The sequence below is a fragment of the Mrakia frigida genome, assembly GCF_051309035.1.
Source record: "Mrakia frigida strain ATCC 22029 unplaced genomic scaffold BDY24scaffold_5, whole genome shotgun sequence".
Taxonomy (NCBI): domain Eukaryota; kingdom Fungi; phylum Basidiomycota; class Tremellomycetes; order Cystofilobasidiales; family Mrakiaceae; genus Mrakia; species Mrakia frigida.
Genome location: NW_027481276.1, coordinates 945468 through 963034, shown reverse-complemented (window position 1 = coordinate 963034; position 17567 = coordinate 945468). Strand labels below are relative to the sequence as shown.

The 17567-nt window shown below is 55.4% G+C and overlaps 5 protein-coding genes across 5 annotated transcripts; 2 read left to right on the top strand and 3 right to left on the bottom strand.

Moving 5' to 3' along the window:
- Nucleotides 1-937: 937 nt before the first annotated feature.
- BDY24DRAFT_380004 (uncharacterized protein) lies at nt 938-2098 on the top strand. Its single transcript, XM_076639121.1, has one exon. It carries the CDS (start codon nt 1197-1199, stop codon nt 1800-1802), a length of 606 nt encoding a protein of 201 aa, XP_076499696.1. The 5' UTR covers nt 938-1196; the 3' UTR covers nt 1803-2098.
- A 2719-nt stretch (nt 2099-4817) lies between these two features.
- Nucleotides 4818-6992, bottom strand: BDY24DRAFT_236108 (NAD(P)-dependent alcohol dehydrogenase). The gene is made up of 8 exons (XM_076636674.1): nt 6769-6992; nt 6597-6675; nt 6267-6469; nt 6085-6176; nt 5618-5993; nt 5500-5523; nt 5316-5415; nt 4818-5163 (listed from the first exon to the last, which is right to left on the bottom strand). The coding sequence occupies exons 1-8, from the start codon at nt 6847-6849 to the stop codon at nt 4958-4960; spliced, it is 1161 nt and encodes a 386-aa protein (XP_076499695.1). The 5' UTR covers nt 6850-6992; the 3' UTR covers nt 4818-4957.
- Nucleotides 6993-9517, bottom strand: BDY24DRAFT_236085 (uncharacterized protein). The gene is made up of 7 exons (XM_076636673.1): nt 9290-9517; nt 8711-8902; nt 8512-8559; nt 7913-8015; nt 7632-7776; nt 7306-7519; nt 6993-7193 (listed from the first exon to the last, which is right to left on the bottom strand). The coding sequence occupies exons 1-7, from the start codon at nt 9428-9430 to the stop codon at nt 7137-7139; spliced, it is 900 nt and encodes a 299-aa protein (XP_076499694.1). The 5' UTR covers nt 9431-9517; the 3' UTR covers nt 6993-7136.
- Nucleotide 9518: 1 nt separating this feature from the next.
- Nucleotides 9519-14240, top strand: BDY24DRAFT_236132 (AFI1/MesA family protein). Its single transcript, XM_076636675.1, has 10 exons — nt 9519-9820; nt 10184-10450; nt 10556-10616; nt 10695-11564; nt 11778-12085; nt 12231-12795; nt 12896-13285; nt 13356-13517; nt 13600-13722; nt 13831-14240. The coding sequence occupies exons 1-10, from the start codon at nt 9666-9668 to the stop codon at nt 14071-14073; spliced, it is 3144 nt and encodes a 1047-aa protein (XP_076499693.1). The 5' UTR covers nt 9519-9665; the 3' UTR covers nt 14074-14240.
- A 193-nt stretch (nt 14241-14433) lies between these two features.
- BDY24DRAFT_412704 (major facilitator superfamily-domain-containing protein) lies at nt 14434-17513 on the bottom strand (the record flags this gene model as incomplete). Its single annotated transcript, XM_076643098.1, has 17 exons — nt 14434-14743; nt 14827-14960; nt 15033-15093; nt 15171-15195; nt 15287-15386; nt 15463-15550; nt 15638-15707; nt 15785-15985; nt 16072-16167; nt 16237-16377; nt 16471-16600; nt 16670-16729; nt 16819-16853; nt 16930-16984; nt 17094-17166; nt 17255-17319; nt 17406-17513. The coding sequence occupies 17 exons, from the start codon at nt 17511-17513 to the stop codon at nt 14434-14436; spliced, it is 1752 nt and encodes a 583-aa protein (XP_076499692.1).
- Nucleotides 17514-17567: the final 54 nt, after the last annotated feature.

The window sequence follows — 17567 nt, the reverse complement described above, 5'->3', positions numbered from 1 at the left end:
AAGAAGGGTTTTAGATCGTGATCTTTGACACGGAAGGAGCGACGCAGAACTCACCAACGACGGAACAGCTCCTCTCTGGGCTTTCGGAAAGTGAGGAAGTCGAAGATCAAGAGGAGCAGTCGAAGAGGTGGATGCAGCAGAGGAAGCAGTCGAGAGAGTTCGAAGGAGGAGGGCTCGAGCGGGTTCTGGCATCGGGACGGCTTTGACCCTGAAGACGTCCCCGAAGACGTTGGCGGTCTCGTGGGATCCTCCGACGGGCTGAAGGTTGACCTCGTCCAGGATGGCGGAGTAGGAAAGCTCGCAGCTGGGGAGAGGAAAGATAACAGAGGTGGCGAAAGTCAGTTTCGGAGAGAGGAAGACGGAAGGAGTGCAAGAAAGAGCTCACGAGATAATCGTCCCATCTTCCAGGTTCGTTCGATGGAAAGGAGATGAGGACGAGTCGCTCGACAGGAGCCAGTTGGCTCGGGGGTCGAGGACGCTCTTGTTCTTCACGAATCCCATCGTCTGGATCTCAACTTGACCTCCGTTGGCGACGAGGAGGAGGACTTCACGCGGACCGAGGAGCTGAAGACCGTTCTGTCCGTTCTTTATCGCACGAACGACGACGTTCGCCGGCTTGTTGAGTCCTGTGAAAACGAGGAGATCTGTGGTTCCGAGAAGTCCCAGGTCGTCGAGAGGTTGACCTGTAGAGAGAGGAGAAGAGCTCGAGGAAGGTCAGTCTCCAGCTCGACCCAAGGGAAACGAATGAAGGGATGGAGCTTCGTTCCTTTCCACTCAGGGATCTTGTTCAGCAGTCCGAGAAGAGCAGGAGAAGGGTCGACGATTCCGAGGTTCGCGAGACGAGCAGCAGTTTTCGTGTGACCTCGGATCCTCGATGAGAGCTCGCTGGATCGTCCGAGAAGGAAGTGCTGAAGTTCGTAAGCAGCGACGACTCGAGGCTCCTTCGACCAGTCCGAGCACGCGACCTCGAGCTTGTCGATGTTCCTAGGTCTGGAGGTCTTGAGTTTCGAACGAAGGGAGAGAGCGAGGTCCGCATGGATGAGGGAGAGGAGCTGCAGAGGCGAAGGATCTCCTTTGGAGTGCGAGATCGCGGCGAGAGGAGTCGGGAAACCTGTGATGATGCAAATTTTCTCCTCAAACTCGAAGATGATGGGACCTCGGCGGTTGTGTAGGAAGTTGATCGATGCTTCGAGCTGATGTCTTTGGTGAGGGAACTCGGCGGGTTGGTTGATGAGAAGGATGAGATCCGCGAAGACGCGAGAGATGGGGAGAACGATGATGATCTCCTTGTCGGTGGTGGAGAGGATTTCTCTGAAGAGTTGGATCGCTGCTTCCGGTTCCCTCTGGTACTGCTGACCTGCTTCCCTTGGTTCGCTGTGAGTGTCGTTGACGGCGATCTGATCTGGGTTTTCGGAGATGTCGAAGGTGAGAGGAAGTGGAGGAGGACGGCCGTGGAGGATCGTGAACGACTGCTCGAGGGCTCGGAACGCGACGGAGGCTCGGATGTGAGCGGCGCTCATGGCTGTCGCGAGTTCGGTACCGGGAGTCGCTCGGGTTCCTGGGGATTGGAGGAGGACGAGGATCGGGGTGGTGAAGGAGTGAGAGGAGAGGCGGGAGGGAGAGGATTTGAGACCGTTGAGGTATTCGAGTTGGGTTTGGAAGATGGGAAATCGTTGGGGAAGAGTATCGAGAGCGAGAGAAGGGAGGTAGGAATCTCCGAAGGGAGCGACCGCCGTGTTGAGAGGTCCCTCGACGGCGCCTCCGGTGACTCCTTCGACGACGAAACGGCTGATCCTCTTTGAGCTCTTGATCGATCGTTGAACATCGACGTAGTCGAAGACCTTGTAGAACGTAGCCTTTTGGGAAGGAGTCTGCTCCAACATCGCCATCCACGCTCGATGATGACCCCTCTCAGCGGCGAGCTCACTCCTCTCCTTCGTCTTCCTCCTCTTGATGTGTTTCGCGAGACCGGGGTGGAAGACGTCGTACGTGAGGGCGGATTTTGATGAGGAGGAGGGAAGGGTGGGAGGGAGGAGGAGAGGTGAAGTGTTGGAGTTGAGCGTGACGGGACGCGACGAGGAGGTGGCGGAGGAGGAGGAGGTGGTGATGGTGGTGGTGGAGGAAGGATCGAGGGAGGAGGAGGAGGGAGAGGTCTCGAGGGTGGTAGCTGGTCCGAGGGAGGGAGAGAAGGCTTCGGGTTGAGCAAGGAACTCGAGCATTCCCTTCGCTCGCGACTTCGTGTTCCGGTTCCCGTTCCTCTCTCCGGCGAGGCCGATCTGCTGGAGGGTAAGCGAGACCACCTTGAGGTATCCGACGTTCGTGTCGAGGTCGTCGGCGAGGATTCCGAACCCGGATTCGACGATGAGCTTTTCTGCGTAGTGGGAGTAAGGAATTCGATGGACCATGGAGATTTCGTCGAACGACGTTCCCTTGAGCTTGTCGAGGAGGACCTTGAAGACCACCGGACCGATGACGTTGGGTTTGAGACCGTGTTTCCCGAAGAAGTATCGAAGGACCCTGACGAGGATGAACTTGAACGCTTGTTTCCAGTCCCTGGGTTTCTGGTAGGGGAGGAGAGGGATTGAAGCGTCGCTGAGACCGAGAGGAACGAAGTTGGAAGGTCAGAACGCGAAGGAAAGAAAGGACGAACGTCGAGAAGAGAGAGGTAGATATATATAGACGCAGTTGAAGACTCACGGGTAACATCCTGCGTCGAGATCCACCTCCAGTCGGTCGTCAGAGAAGTCTTCGTCGTCCTCTTCGTCCCCGTCCGATGCTCGAGTCACCTCCATCTTCCCTCGTTCGTCTCCTCCCTCAGGGACAGCGACCTCCCTCTCCTTCCCCTTCCTAGAACCCTCCGTCGACTGACCGATGTCCTCCTTCTTGGATCTGCTGCTGACCGCGACACCCGCCGACTCCTCGCTCTTCGACTCATCGACTTCCGACTCCGTCAACTGATCGACTTCCGACTCTCCAAGCTCGTCGACGGTCGATCCCGAATCGGACTGCAGTTCCTTGGATACGAGAGTCTTTGATCCGGATGAGGACGAAGCGGCTGCTGCTGTGTTCGACGCTCCAGTTCCAGCTGATCTCGAACTCGACGAGGATCCAGCGACGCGACTCGCTCCTCCTTCTTCGACCTCCTTCTGGGCTCGCTTGAGACTGGGGAATCCTGGCTCGAGAGCGGCGAGAACGGAGACGATCTCCGAGTCGGTGGGCATACGGAAGGAAGTGGAGGTGGGAGGAGTTGTGAGGTTGGAGGTGGTGGTAGGAGGATGCTGGCTCGAAGACTGCTGAGGTTGTGGAGGAGGAGCTGCGAACTGCTTGAAGGTTCGGGTTGGAGGAGGAGGAGGAGCTTGTGGGTTTTGAGAGGCTTGTGCAGAGGTAGATGTCTGGGGATTTGAGGAGTTGGAGAAGGACAAGACGGAGAAGGACGTGTTGGAGGAGGAAGCGTGGTTCGACGAGGTTGGACCTGAGGAGGAGCTGGGAGTGTTGGTAGGTTGGACTGTATGCGGCGAAGATGGCGAACGAAAAGGAAGAGAAGGTAAGTTGACGAGTCCTCCGAGGTTGAAGATTGAGATAGACGGGAAAGAGAGAGGTTTGGCGTCGAAGCGAGGAGAGAAAGAAGAAAGGAAGGAGAGGAAACTCACCTTTGGACGGCCTCCTTCCCTCAAGCCAGATCTTCTGTCGACTTCGGAGAACTCCCTCGATGAGCTTCTCGATATCTTCGACAGACGTTCCCCGCTTGTAGCTGATACCGAAGTCGAGCAAGAGCGCGTCCATCAAACCCTGATTCCTCTGAGAGTTCGTCGTCGTGACTGGCTGAGCTTTGAAGTGGTCCAAGATATCGTTTTTGACCAGTCTCCCTGCTCCCACCATCGACCCTCTATCCTTCGCATCGATCTTCTCCCACTTCTCGATCCTGTCGATGAGCTTGGTTGGATAGGTGTCGAGGAACTCTCTTTTGGTTTGGGCTTTGGAGGTTCCCTGCCTCGTTTCGTACACGAGGGGAGGGCGAGGGGGAGGAGGAGGCGGTGGTGTTGGTTTCTAAGAGGCAAGGAGTAAAACGAAGACAGAGAGTCAGTGAGGCTCTTCCGAGTCGCCTCATAGGCTGAGCCGCGCGAGAAAGAGAAAGGGATGAGGAAGAGGAGAAGAGAAAGATGGGAGGAAGAGGAGCGCGAGAGCGAGTCGAGCTTGCCTCCTTCTCCCTCTCTTCCCCAGCTCTCCCAGCCCCCAAAGATGGCAAGCTTCTCTTCGCCCGTCCCCGATGATACACCATGCTCGCATATAAGGGATGATGCTACTCACTGAAGAGGAGGAAGAAGCCTTAGGACCCATTGGGAAGGGAAGGACGAGTCCGCTCGTGGATCGATGGCTTTTGCTGCTAGACTGCTTGGTAGTTGCTGCGACTGGAGATTGGGCTGATGGAAGGGAGTAGTTGATAGAGATGGTATAAGGAGAAGGAGGATAAGGAGGGAGAGGAGGGGGGGAGGAAGGGAGGGAGGGGAGGGAAGGGGAGGGAAGGGGAGATGGGAGTCGGGCGGAGATTCGAGGTTTCGACTCTTCACAAACCTGACCTGAAATTTCGTTGGGAAAGAAAGGAAAAAAGAAAGTGAACATCAGAGTGTATGCGTCGAAGAAGGGAACACACGAGGGCAGCGGTCCTGTTCAAGATATATACCCCCAAAAAGGCTCAGTTCGGAAACAGCGAGGGGAGCGAGACGAAAGCAAGCGACGCGCCTTCTCTTCCTTGACGGCCGCGACTCTCTCGTCGATGAACTGCTCACGTCGCAGAGATCAGACCAAATCGTACATGCATCTAGTCTCGAGTCGCCCCTCTCGCACTTTCGTCGTTTCTGAAGTCGCATTTCCTCTCGCTCCCTCCCAATGCCACCGACAGCGTCAACGAAGGTCTGCAATAAAGAGGGCTCATTCCCAAGAAGTCTACATAAACTAGCTAGGCCTGCCCACAGTAATCTCCGATCATCACCTTAACGACGCCCTTCCCACTCTCGTCCTTTCCTCTAGCAAGATCCTCGAACGCCTGAGCAGCCTTCTCGAGCGGGTACCGTTGGGTGACCATCTTGGCGATCCCCTCTCCCAGGGTTCCCGAACCGAGAAGAGAGATGGCAGCGGGGTAGGTGGAGCAGTAGCGGAAGACACCTGCGAACGAGAGAAAGTGGGGGAGGCGGGGAGCGAGGGAGAAGGAGAGGAGGGAGGAAGGGAGGGAGTCAGTCGACGCGATTTCGACCCAGCTGGAGAGCGATTGAGACACAAGCTCGTAGAGTTCGAGATATAAGCTCAGGAGGACTCACCGATGAGATCGACCTCTCGAGTGAAAGCGTTGGCGGTAGGAAGGACGGCCTCGGGAGTTCCCATTCCGACGAAGACGACTTTCCCTCCGGCTTTGGCAAGCTGTAGATCGTAGACAAAGGGTAGAGAGTAGTTCAGCATCTCGAGAATATACCGATCGTACTCGGAAGAAAAAAATAGACTCACGAGAACTCCAACCTGCATGCAGGACTGATGAGACGAGAGCGAAAAACAAGACGCGTCGAAAGTCAGCTCTCTCCTCCTCTTTTCCTCCTTCCCCAAACCAAACCCGCTCCTCACTCACCTCAACTCCCGAGCACTCAAACACCGTATCGAACCCTTCCTCTCCCAACTCCTTCTCCAACTCCACCTTCAGCACCTTCGCCGCCTCCAAACTCTCGAACCCAGACACCCTCTTCCCCCTCGGCAGCACAACCGTCTGATCCGCCCACCCGGAACTCTTCGCGAAGTCCAACTTGGCCTGATCGATATCGATGGCCACGATCCTCGTAGCACCCATAGCTCGAGCGACAGCGGCGGAGAGGAGCCCTACGGCACCGCATCCGAGGATGAGGACGGAGGAGCCTGGCTGGGGACCGTTGGCTCGTCGGGTGGCTTGGATGACGACCGAGAGCGGTTCGGCGAGGGAGGCGAGTTCGTAGGTTAGGGTAGAGGGCATTCTGTGACGGGAGAGGAGGGTGGGGTAAGTCGGCGGGAAGGTGAGTTTTTTGGAGAAAGGAGGGAGAAGAAGGGAGAGAAGTGAGAACGAACTTGTGCAGGTAATCGGTCGGGTGGTTCATGAACTCCTGGAGGGTTCCATCTCGGTGAGGGAACGTCTTGGCTGAAGAGCAGAAGGACATATCCTAGCGAACGTCAATCAAAAAGGAAAACAAAGAAAGGTCAGCTCGTCGTCTTTCCCTCTCCCTCCCTTCACACCATTTCCTTGTACTCACCGAGCACAAATTATACCTCCCCTCCCTGCAGTACTTGCACGTATTACAGTTCACTCCCGCCTCAATCGCCACATCGTCTCCAACCTTCAAATCGCCCTTGTAGGAAGGGTGCAGAGCGGTGATCCTTCCTCCCGCTTCGTGTCCGAGAACGAGAGGAGCTTGGAGGACGAACGCTCCGTTTCGGCCATGGATGTAGTAGTGGACTGCGGATGATAAACGAATCGAGGGTGAGGAGTCAACAAAAGAGGGAGGGAGAAGAGAGACGAGAGGCGAAACGGCTGAGGCCGGTTCGTTTCGATCTTGTTGGAAGAGAGAAAGAGAGTCACTCACGATCCGAGCCACAAAGTCCAGTAGCGATGATCCGAATAGTAGCTTGTCCCTCAGCGGGAGGTTGAGCTTCTCGTTTCTCCTACAGAAACGCACGCAACAAAACCGTCAGCGTCCGACTCGGTTCACTTTGAGCTCTGCTCCTCCCTCCCTCGATCCGCTTCGAGACACTCACCACCTTGAGATCCTTAGGACCGTAGAGAACAGTGGCAGTGTACGACGAGGATGAAGAAGAGGCGGTTCCGTTGGTGGTCATCTTGAGATAAAAGGTGTGGTGTTGGTTAGGAGGGAATGGAGGAAGGAGGAAGAGGGAAGGAGAGGAGATCGGAGACTTCCCGAAACCCGCTGCGCTCCTCGGATCAGCAGCCGTGAACTGGGAGCTTTTTCTATGTTTTTGCTCTCTGTTCCTTTCGTGGTTCTCGTGAGAGAGGAGCACCTTTTGCTTAAATCAGAAGAAAAGAAAAAAACTGTTTCCCGAGATCCCAATTCCCAAACCCATCCCAATCAATCCAACTCCAACCCGTCCCGCTCGTTCCTCCTCCTCTACTCCTCCATAGCAGCCTCTCCAACAACGGGAGCGACCACAGCCGGGGTGGGATCCTGATTGAAAATTCAAACCGAAAAAGTCAGCCTCATCTCGTCTCTCGCTCGACGCGTCGACGGCAAACGCAGGTCCTCCTTCCCTCGCTGCAGAGTTGAGATCGAGACTCACCTCATCAGGCTTCATGAAGGCCTCCAACTCCTTATCCAACGAATCCTGATCGGCAGGTCCCTTTTTCGCAGGTCTAGCTCCCCTCTCGGCTCCTCGAGCACCTCCAGCTCCTCCTCCAACGCCTCGAGCGGGACGAGGTCCTCGAGGGTTGTTGTTGTTGGCTTGAGGAGCGGAAGGGGTTCGTTGAGCTCCTGCTCGGGGTCCAGAGGGGGTACTGCATTGCGAAGGGAGCGAGGAGGAGAGGGAAGAAGGAAGGGAGGTAGGTGTGAGCTCGAGACGAAGGAAGGAGAGGTCCGGGGAGGGAAGAGAGGAAACGAAAAACGCACGGCTTGTTGTTGTTCGAACTCTTCACCTCTCCAACGACGCCTCCCAGTCGTCCGAGCAAGCCTGCTCCAGGTCCGGTGGGTTTGGCGGCGACTCCGGTGGTTCGAGGGAGGGAGATGGTAACGTAGGTGATCTTGATGGGTTCGCCTGGAAGGAAGAAGGGGACGGGAGGGAGGTCAGCTCAGCGTTGTTTCGAAGAAGTCTCTCTCTCTGTCGCTAACCAGAGCGGAGAGCTGAGAGAGGGAGAAGAAGGCGCGAAGGAGGGAGAAGAAGGGGAACGAACCGTTGGCCTTCTGTCCATCGAGCTTCTCTCGAGCCCACTTTGCAGCGTCGACAGAGTCGTAGGTGACGAAAGCGATACCGAGGGATCGACCGGATCGGTCGTACTGGAGTTTGGTAACGAGGACGATGAAGAGGAGGCGCGTCAGTTTCGTGAGCTCAAGGTGGGTCGAGAAGAAGAGGGAAGGGAGAGAAAGAGCCTCACCTGAATGGGGGTAGATCAAAGTGAAAAGGCTCGTCATCTCAAGGAAACACGACGAACGATGGATGATCGCCAAACAGTTGCAGCAGAACGATCGAGCCAGTCCAAGAACGGCGAGTGCTGCTTTGAGTAGCGAGCGAGCGAGGAAGGTCGTCCGTCTAACCGATGCCGCTTCCTCTTCTGCGACAGCTCATCGTCCTCCGCTCTCCTCCGTTCTTTAAGAGCGAGCGAGAAAAGCGTCCTAGCGTACGAGACGAGTGCACAGGTCGACCCAGGATCGACCTCTTGACGAGGTAGCGAGGACGAGAAGAGCCCTCACGAGAGAAACGACCGAAACGGGTCGAGGTCGTCGAGGCGAGGAGTTCGAGTTGATGAGGGTTTTAGAAGGATCTGATTCTTACTTGGATCGATGGGCCATCAACGATGGTACCACACTGCGAGAAGATCTTCTACTCGTGTCGAAACAGAAACAGAAAGAGGGAGAGATGCCGTCAGTGAACGTGCCGGAAGGAGGGAAGGGAAGGAGAAGCGAGCTCGAAGTCTCGTCGACGGCGCAACGAGCACAGAACACGATGTACTAGATATGACGAATGGACTAACCTGAAGCTGAGCCTTTTGAATCTCGTAATGCAAACCCTCGATCTTGATCCTAGCTGTCGGGGTGTTGGGGTTGGCGGGAGCGTTGTAAGAAGGTCGAGCGGCACCTCCTCCAGCGGACTTGTTGCTGGAACTCGATCCAGCGTACATGTCGTGCTGCCATGATCCACCAGCGGTGGGAGCGGGAGGTGGTCGCTGTAGAAGGAAAGAAGAAAGCGAGAGAGTAGAGAACGAGGTCAGTCAAAGGGAAGCGAAGGAGGAAGGGAAGGGAAGGGAAGGGATAGTGTGGGTGGAAGGAAGGAGACGTTTGGAGGTGCGAACGTTGCTCGAGGGAAGACGTGTATGGAGAGGGAGCGGTCTTCGTGTAACAAACTACAAAGAGCGAAGCTCGTATAGAGATACGAGAGGCGAGAAGGGAAGGACCAGCGTGGGTTCCATCGCCACCTCCGTCCTTTGTCCTTCTCCTTCCCTCCCGCGTTCTCCTCTCCCTCCCAACCTCCCATCCAGACCCTTCAACGTCTCCCAAAGCGAGATCTGCATCCTCTCTACAACCTATCGAAGAAAGACGAGCTTTAAACTTACCGAGTAAGGAGCCTGATTCCTCTGTCCCGTCAGCGAACCCGTCGAAGTCCTGGGACCGCCGTTGGACCTGGGAGCCGTCTTGGGAGCTGCCGTCTTCTTGTTGGCAGCAGAAATGTCGTCCAGAGACATGTCGATATCCATAATTGAGAGAGAGAGAGAGGGGTGAAGAGTTGGGAAGAAGGGAGGGGGGAGGTTCGTGGGTGTTGGGAGACGAAAGGGAACGATCGATTGATCAGGGTTTGGTTTCGTCGCTCTCGTCCTCCCTTGTTTTCCTCCCAACTACATTTTCCCTGCCAGCACAGAGGCTCTTTCGCCTAGTTCTTCTTCTCCCCCTTCTTCTCGCTTGGAACACTCTTATCCGGATCGCTGAGCTCGAATGGTCGCTGCTCCTTCTCTCGTTCTCTCGGACGGTCCTCCTCCTCGCAATCAACTCGCAGATCACGCCGCTTTCGTCCTTCTTGCAGAGTTCGATATAGATCAAGGATCGACTTTAGCGCATCAGTATCCGTTTCCTACAGGAACAGACGAGCAGTGAGTCCCAAGTTGGACTTTTATAACGTGCAGGAAGGAGGGAGGGAGAGAGGGAAGGGAGTGATCAGAGCTGGGAGGGATGGTGAGCTCAAAGAAGGAGCGACGTCGAGCGAGACGAGAACGCGTTGCCGGAGAGCTTCTGGGAGGATTCTGGCAGTTCTTGTAACACGGACGAGTGGATATGCGTCCATGCTGTATCTCTACGAGCTTGAATTCTGCTCCCAGCTTCAGAGAAGACGTCGGGATGAAGCAGAGAGAAGACCACCCCGCACCGACCTCCTCCCTCCCTTCACTCGTCCTTGTCCTCTTTCGCTCTTGTTTCAAAGCTTACTATTCTCCTATACTTTTCTTCCTCTTCCTCAGTGCCCTCGCCGATCTTATGCTTCCCGACGGAGCTCATCTTCGAGCGGAGGACTGGACGATCTTCTACCTCAACCAAGTCCCTTCCAACACAGTCGTCGATCTGCTCGCTCTAGACTCCAACTCGGATACCGACGACGGTCAACAGCAACAGAGGCTCAAGAGGAGTTTCAGTCTGTCCAAGAGTCACAAGGGCAAAGGGAAGGAGAAGCAGGAGCTGCTGTACGTGCTCAACTGTGTGAGGATGAAGGAGGATAAGACGTTGAGGAGGTGAGTTCATTGGCAGCTTTTCGCTCTTCAAAGATCTTTGAAGGTTAGGTTAGACCTGTAACTGACTCTTCCCTTTGCTTTCGGTCGAAAAACGCGTCTATCCAGAGGAGCTCGAGTGAAAGCTCTCGCCGTCTGCACGCCTCACCCTTTCATCCAGATCTACAAGGTTCGTTCGTTCTCTTACCTCTCTGAGTCCTTCTTCTACCTCTTCCTGACTCCCATCTTTACTTTTTTCACTCCGCAGCCCCTCCTCGTCCTCGCCCTCGAAGAATACTTCCAATCCCCCTCCGCCTCCGTCCTCGCTCGCCTGTTCGACGCGCTCAACGCCATCGACACCTCCGCCATGCCGCGCCTGTCCCGGTCCGAGAAACTCATCCTTCGAGCCTCGGAACGGAGAGATCTCTTCGAGGAGAAGTTCTGGGCCGTAGGGAAGGTGGCTGCGGCGGCTCCTCCGTCGGGAAAGGGAGGAGAGGGAGCAGAGGCTAGTAGAGCGAGAGCTGCGAGCGTTGCGTTTGGGAAGAAGATTGGGTTGGACGAGGAGGAGGAGGAAGAGGAGGAGGAGTTGAATTTGGAGTTGGGAGTGCCGCTGGGAAGTGAGGAGGGAGGAGTCGTTGAAGAGTCAGAGGAAGGAGGAGGAGGAGGGACGAGAATGAGTCGGAAAATGTCCTCGTCTTCCTCGTCGGCTTCTTCCCCACCACCACCACCACCTCCGATCTCTCACAACCCCAGCACCTCCCCTTCCCGCACCCGTCTGAAATCCTCCTCCTCCCACCTCTCCCTCTCCTCCTCCAACAACGACCACCCCTCCTCTTCTCGCTCTACAACCCCTTCCAAAGACTCGCATACCCAGCAACCTATCGCTCAAAGCAGTAGCACGAGCATCATAATTCCTCCTACGACGCCTCATCAGCAGCATACGCCTTACCAACCTCAGACGCCCAACGGAGGAGGAGCGGGAGGAGGAGGATTCGGGATCGGGATCGGACCTCCTCCGCCTGGGAAGGGGAAGAAGGTCAGCAAGGATACGCATTATTTCGAGACGGGAGCGTGGTTTAGAGGGATTAGCGTGCCGATTAGGATTCCGTTGGGGACGTTTGAGGAGGAGGTTGGGGATGTGAGTTTTCCGACGCGTCCCTTTTTTTTTTTTTTTTTCCTGAACTCTTCTTCCTTTTCCTCTCTCAGGATGGATTCTTCTACAACCAAAGTCTTCCCCAGAGATTCGAAGACAAGCTCGCCGACGTCTTTTTTTTCTCTCCGCTCCTTCTTCTCGAACAAGACGTCTCACTGACTCCTCTCTCTCTCGCAAATAATATTTCTTCTACCACAGTACTCCCTCATCCACCTCATCCAAACCTTCTCACCCATCAGCCCACCTCCTCCGCCCTTCGCTCCTCCGTTCCTCTCCTCCCTTCACACTGCCGGTCCTTCCACGAACCCCATCATCCTCCTCTTCAACGCTCTCGTCACCCAACGGAGAGTCATCTTCCTCGGTCATGGGAAAGCGGCGGGGCAGGTGGCGAACTTTGTGCTGGCGGCGTGTGCGTTGGGGAGTGGAGGAGGAGGAGTGCTGAAGGGGTTCACGTCCAGAGCGTTCCCCTATGCGAATTTGGCGGGATTGGAGATGCTGGAGGAGGTGTGAGTACACTCTTTCATTTTCCTACGTCCTTGCCGAACCATCACTTCGGAAAGAAGCGACCCTAGGAGGTCTCGAACGAACGACCCTCGAACTGACGCGTCGTCCGTTTCCCTCCCTTTCCTCGTTGTTCTTTTCTTCCTCCAGCCCCGGCTACATCGCAGGAGTCACCAACCCACGCTTCGAAGATCTTCCTTCCCGCTGGGACGTCCTCTGCAACATCGAAACAGGTCGGATCATCCTCTCGAAAGAAATCAAAGGAGACCCTCCTCTGCCGTCGTCCTACCCGTCCTCCTCCATCAACACCTCCTCTTCCTCCTCCAACATCAGCACAGCCGTTTCTTCCCCTGTCAATACCATCAACTCTTTCATCCCCTTCTCCCCAACCACCACGCCTTCTTCTTCCTCTTCGCACACGATGACTCCAGGAGCGTCGTCGATCTACGGAGGAGCGAGTGGGAGTCAGACGCCTGCGTCGTCGGTGTTCGCTGGGGCTGGTGGGAGTTCGAGATTCTCGCCTTCGATTGCTGGAGGTGGGGATGTTGGGGAGACGTCGAGTGTAATGACGGGAGGGATGGTTCACGGAGGAGGAGGAGAGGACGAAGAGAAGTTGATAACGAGGTCGACGGTCGTTTCGAGCAGGCAGGGGAGGAGCGATTCAGGGTCGAAGGGGAGTGCGAGTGGGGAGTCGGACGCGTTGTTTATGGAGGAGGTGAGTTTTTGGTGGGCAGAACGAAACAACGAGAGTTCCAGAACGATTCGCTGACTCTGCTTTCCTTCCTTCTCAACGCGTCGTCCCTTCCTTTCTCCAGATCCACTCCCTCATCTCCTCCCACTTTGGAGAAGCCATCATCCGAACCCGCTTTACCGACTACCTCCAACGCTTCATCCGTCTCGCCTCCCGCTACGAGGAAGAAACCTACGGTCTTGCATCCGCTTCCTCTCCAACCTCGAGGACGTGGTACCCGACGCTGCCGTGCGATCCGAAACGAGGGAGGTTGGGGTCCGGAGCGGTTCTTTGGGATGGGGAGCTTTGGTTGGGTGGGGAGGGGAATACGGAGGGGAGGAGGAGGGAGAGTGAAGGAGCTGGGGGGAGTGGCGGAGGGGGGGAGAGGAGGACGGTGAAGGAGTTTGTCGGTGGGAATGGAGTCAGGAGGATCGAAGGATGGAGGGCTAGTAAGAGTTATGAGCTTTGGAGGGAGGTGAGTTGGGGTCTTTGCTTTTCTGTAGTTTGAGCTTGGAACTGACGCGTTGCTGCTTTTCGTGCGACAGGACTTCAACAACAACCCGATCTATCGCTCAGAATTCTCGTTCGATCTCGTTCATCAGCTCTCGAGGCTGAGATACGTGACGAGGGGGATCCCGAGGAGCGAGATCAAGATGATGTTCAAGTATCTTGCGACCGAAGTTCGGTCGTACGAGTCGGTTGTGGAGGTGAGTCTTCTCTCTCTCCCTCTCTCTCGACGCGTCCCCTCTCTTCTTCTTTTCCTTTCGCTGATCTTTCCTCCCCCTCCAGCTCCTCTCTCACACTCCAGCAAGCTGGGGAGGTCTCCTCCCTTTCGGTTTCGCTCTCTTCCACGATTCCAACGCCGTCAAAGGCTACATCCTCGAGTTCTTCGACAGTCTTCAGCAGTACCCTGTTCGTCCCTCTCCCTCACCCTCCCTTTTTTTGCGTCTCTTCAAAAAGTCTCAAACCTGACTCCCTTTCCCTCCTTCCCTCTTTTCGAACAACACAACAAACAAACAGATCGGAAGATCCTTCCTCCTCAGCCTCAACGCCTTCCATCGTCTCGCCTACCGTCGTCTCTCGGAACAGCGTCTCGTCGGGATCGCGTCGGAACGGGACCCTCAGGTTCGACGAGCTCTGGAAGAGGCGAGGAGGAGGAACGGAGAGCTGAAGCACGAGGGGGAGGGGGAGGAGAGCTCGTCGAACTCGCCGGTGGTGCTGAACGGGCTGGGAGTGGAGGGGATGAGTTTTGGGCCGATGTGAGGGATCGAGGACTCAGAGGGGGCAATCTTTCTTGAGCGGTCGTCGTCGTCGTGTGGTAGTCTTTCTTGGATCGGGCTCGGTTCTATGTTTCTCTAGTTCTTCATCTGTTTCGTCATTTCTCGTAGACTACCTTCGGACCACCTTCGCTCGCTTCACCTTTCGTTTTTTCATCTTTTCATCTCCGCTCCAGGTTCTTCGTCTTCTTGCATGGCTCGTCTTCCGTTTTTCGGTTCGAGAGAGCTGAGATCCGAGGCTCGTGAGCGCATACTTCAGACCTCCTCGGAGCGTTGAAACAAGCTTGTGTCAGACTTTCTGTGCCTCGAAAAATGTTCGATGTTCATCGATCATCCATCAACCAACTTAAACTCTCGTCCTTCTCTCGACCGCCTCAAAAGTTTCTTCCTCTCGGATCCCCAACCCAGAAGTATCCGACCCCAGCACCCCGATCTCCTCATCACCAGTACCAGTTGCCTCCATCTCGAGATCTGCCTTTTTTGGAGCGATGTCGGTCGCGTCGAGTTTCCCAGGCTCTCCCTCCAAATCGACGACGGTTTGGGAGCTGTCCACCGAGTCGTTCCTCTTCATTCGACGATGGCCGAGGACCTTGATGGATTGAAGGAAGAGGATCGAGATCAAGAGTCCGAGAGCGGCGAAGGCGAAAGAGGTCCATCTGGAAGGAAAGAACGAGAGAACGAGAAAGGAAGGGATCAGCGTCGGAAGGAAGCGAGTCAATTCGACAAGAAAGCGACTCACTGAGCAGCTTGGAACCCTTTCAAAAGAGCTTCCTTCGGGACGTTCTCGTCGTCGTCGCTGCTTCCTGGAGCTGAGTGGCTTTGAGCTGCGTCTCTGGCCACCTGAGAGAAGGCCAATCCAAACGCGACGCCGAGCTGGAGAAGGCGAACAGAGCAACCAGATCAGTACGTTCGATCTCAACTTCGGGAGAGGAAAGCAGAACCTACTTGAGTGAACGTTTGGAAGAGACCTCCTAAGAGGGCCTGCTCCGAAGGACGAGCGATGAAGCTAGAAGGGCAAACGGGTTGGTCAGGGACTTGGAGGAGTGGGGTTAGCAGGGCCGGAGGGAAAGAGAATGGACATACGCAAGGTAGACGGACGAAGTAGCGTCTACAAAAGTTGGAGGCGGAGAGAACGATGAGCGATTCAGCTTGCTTCAGGAAAAAAAGGAGAAACCAAACTAGGAGAGGGGAGGACTCACAGACGAAATCGGCTCCAACGACGACCGAAAAGGTCGAGGGGAAGGACATCGCCCAGTAGCTGACTGAAGGGACGATGCTAGCAAAGAGGGCACATGCGAACTGGGAGAAGAAGAAATGGGGGAGTTGTCAGTACAGTTCGAGAGGAGGACGCGACGCGATTCCAAACCCGACTCACCGCCGTCCAGAGGCAACCAAACGCGAGCAGAGTCCAGCCGTAGACACGAGGTACCATCACAGCAAAGGCAAAGTTGCAAAGCACACCGCTGAAAGAATGAAACGGCGAGGATGAGCTCTCAAATCGAGGCGCAACGCCGAGACGAAAAGTCGACGGAGAAAGAAGGCGTGCTTACCTGACAGCACTTGGAAGCAGCCTAACCATGGTCTGCATAGGAGTGAGTTCCAGATATTGTTGGTAATAGACTGAAGAGAGAAAAGAATCGGCGTCAGTGCTTCGACGAAACGAGGGTGGCGAGAGATCGACGCGTCTTTGTACTGACAAACGATGTACAGCAACAGCGGCTGGAATGCAGCCCAGGTGGTAAGCCCGACGACCATGACGAGTAGAACCCTTCCTCGGCGGAAGATTTCGAGTGGAAGCAGCGGAGGGAGGGAAAATCGAGGGGAGTGAACGAGGACGTGCTCCCATCCTGCGAAGGCAAGAAGGAACGCGGCGGAGACGATGAAGAAGGCGATGATGTCTAGAAGATATGAAAAGAATAGAGAGGGAGTCAGAAGACCACCGAGGGGAATAGAGAAGAGAAGATATGGCGAAAAGAGCGCGCACAAGGAGTTCTCCATCCCGCGCTGGGTCCTTCGGTGAGAGCGAATGTGAGCAAGACCAAACCGGTGATCACGAGGAACGTCCCAAAATAGTCGACACCTGAAGTTGGAGTGCGAGTAAGGGTGAACATCTCGGACGGTCAGGGGAAGAAAGGAGAGAGAAACTGACGCGTATCTCGCTCAGGGTCGAGCTTGTCTCTCGGAATCACGAAGAATCCCAGGATCAAAGGGATCAAGGTGAACCCAGCAGTGAACCAGAAAAGCACTCTCCAATTTGCGTACTGAATCAAGATTCCTCCGAAGACGGAACCTGCGAGCGAGGAAAGAAAGGAGGAAAGAAGGACGAGGGCGAGTGTCAGGTTTCTCGAAGGAACAAGGACGAGAAGACTTGAGAAAGACGCACCAAAAGCAGATCCAATCGGAGAACCTGCTGAGAAGCAAGCGAATGCGATAGCTCGATATGGCGAAGTTTCGGGGAAGGCGTGAGCGAGAATGGCGACGGCAGCAGGAATTGAAGCAGCTCCTCCGGCTCCCTGGAAGAAGAGGAAAAGCGTGAGCAAAGTAGAGGAGAGCAGTGGACGAGGAAATATGATGGTACTAACTTGGAATGCTCTGAAGATGTTGAGTTGGACCTCGGTTTGACAGAGAGCGGCGGCTCCGTTCTTTTGATCGGACGTGCAACGAGAGAAAGGTCAGCTTCGAACGTGGAGATCGAGCAGAGCAGAGTAGATATGGAGTGAGAGGTATTCACAGCGATGATGAAGGTGACCATTCCGCCGAGGAACACTGAGGTTGAAACACAGAGGAAGGATCAGCGCTCGTCGTCGAATGAGAGGTCGACGCGTCGGGTTTTCGCACTGACTGTTACGAGCCCCGAAGATATCGCTCAATCTACCGAAAGGGAGGATTAGGCATCCCTAGAAGATCGAAGCAACGAAGGGAGTCAAGTCGGCGGTTCCTTACGAGTTCCGAAGGCTGGACGACGCAAGAGGAATCGGACGAGAGACGACGAGCAGAGAAACTTACAGTGGCAAGAGCCATCGACGCGAGAGGCCATTGCAATCTCGAGGCAGGGATGTCGAATTGATCACCGATTGCTCTGGATGGATCGGGAACGTCAGCGTATAGATTAGCGGGGAATTTGACGCGTCGAGACGACGACCAAACGAAGTGGCGAACCAACTCACGGAAGGGCGAGATTGATGGAGAACTGGCTGAGAACCGTGATGACCATGATCAAAGAGGTAGATACCTGAAGAGAGCGCAGACGAAAGAAACAAGCTCAGTACCAGGATTCGGGAAGGTGCAGGGGAGGAGGGAGGGGAGAAGAGGACTCACGACGATGAGGACGTCCAGGGTGTTACTTCGCCGCATTTCTAGCACCTCCTCCTCGGGCGTGGTCTGCTTCTTTGATCGAAGGAAAGAGAGGGTTTGTGGGAGCTTCATCTTGGGTGGGTCTGGATGTTGAGAGTGAGAGAGAAGGGAGAAGGGCAGGAAGGG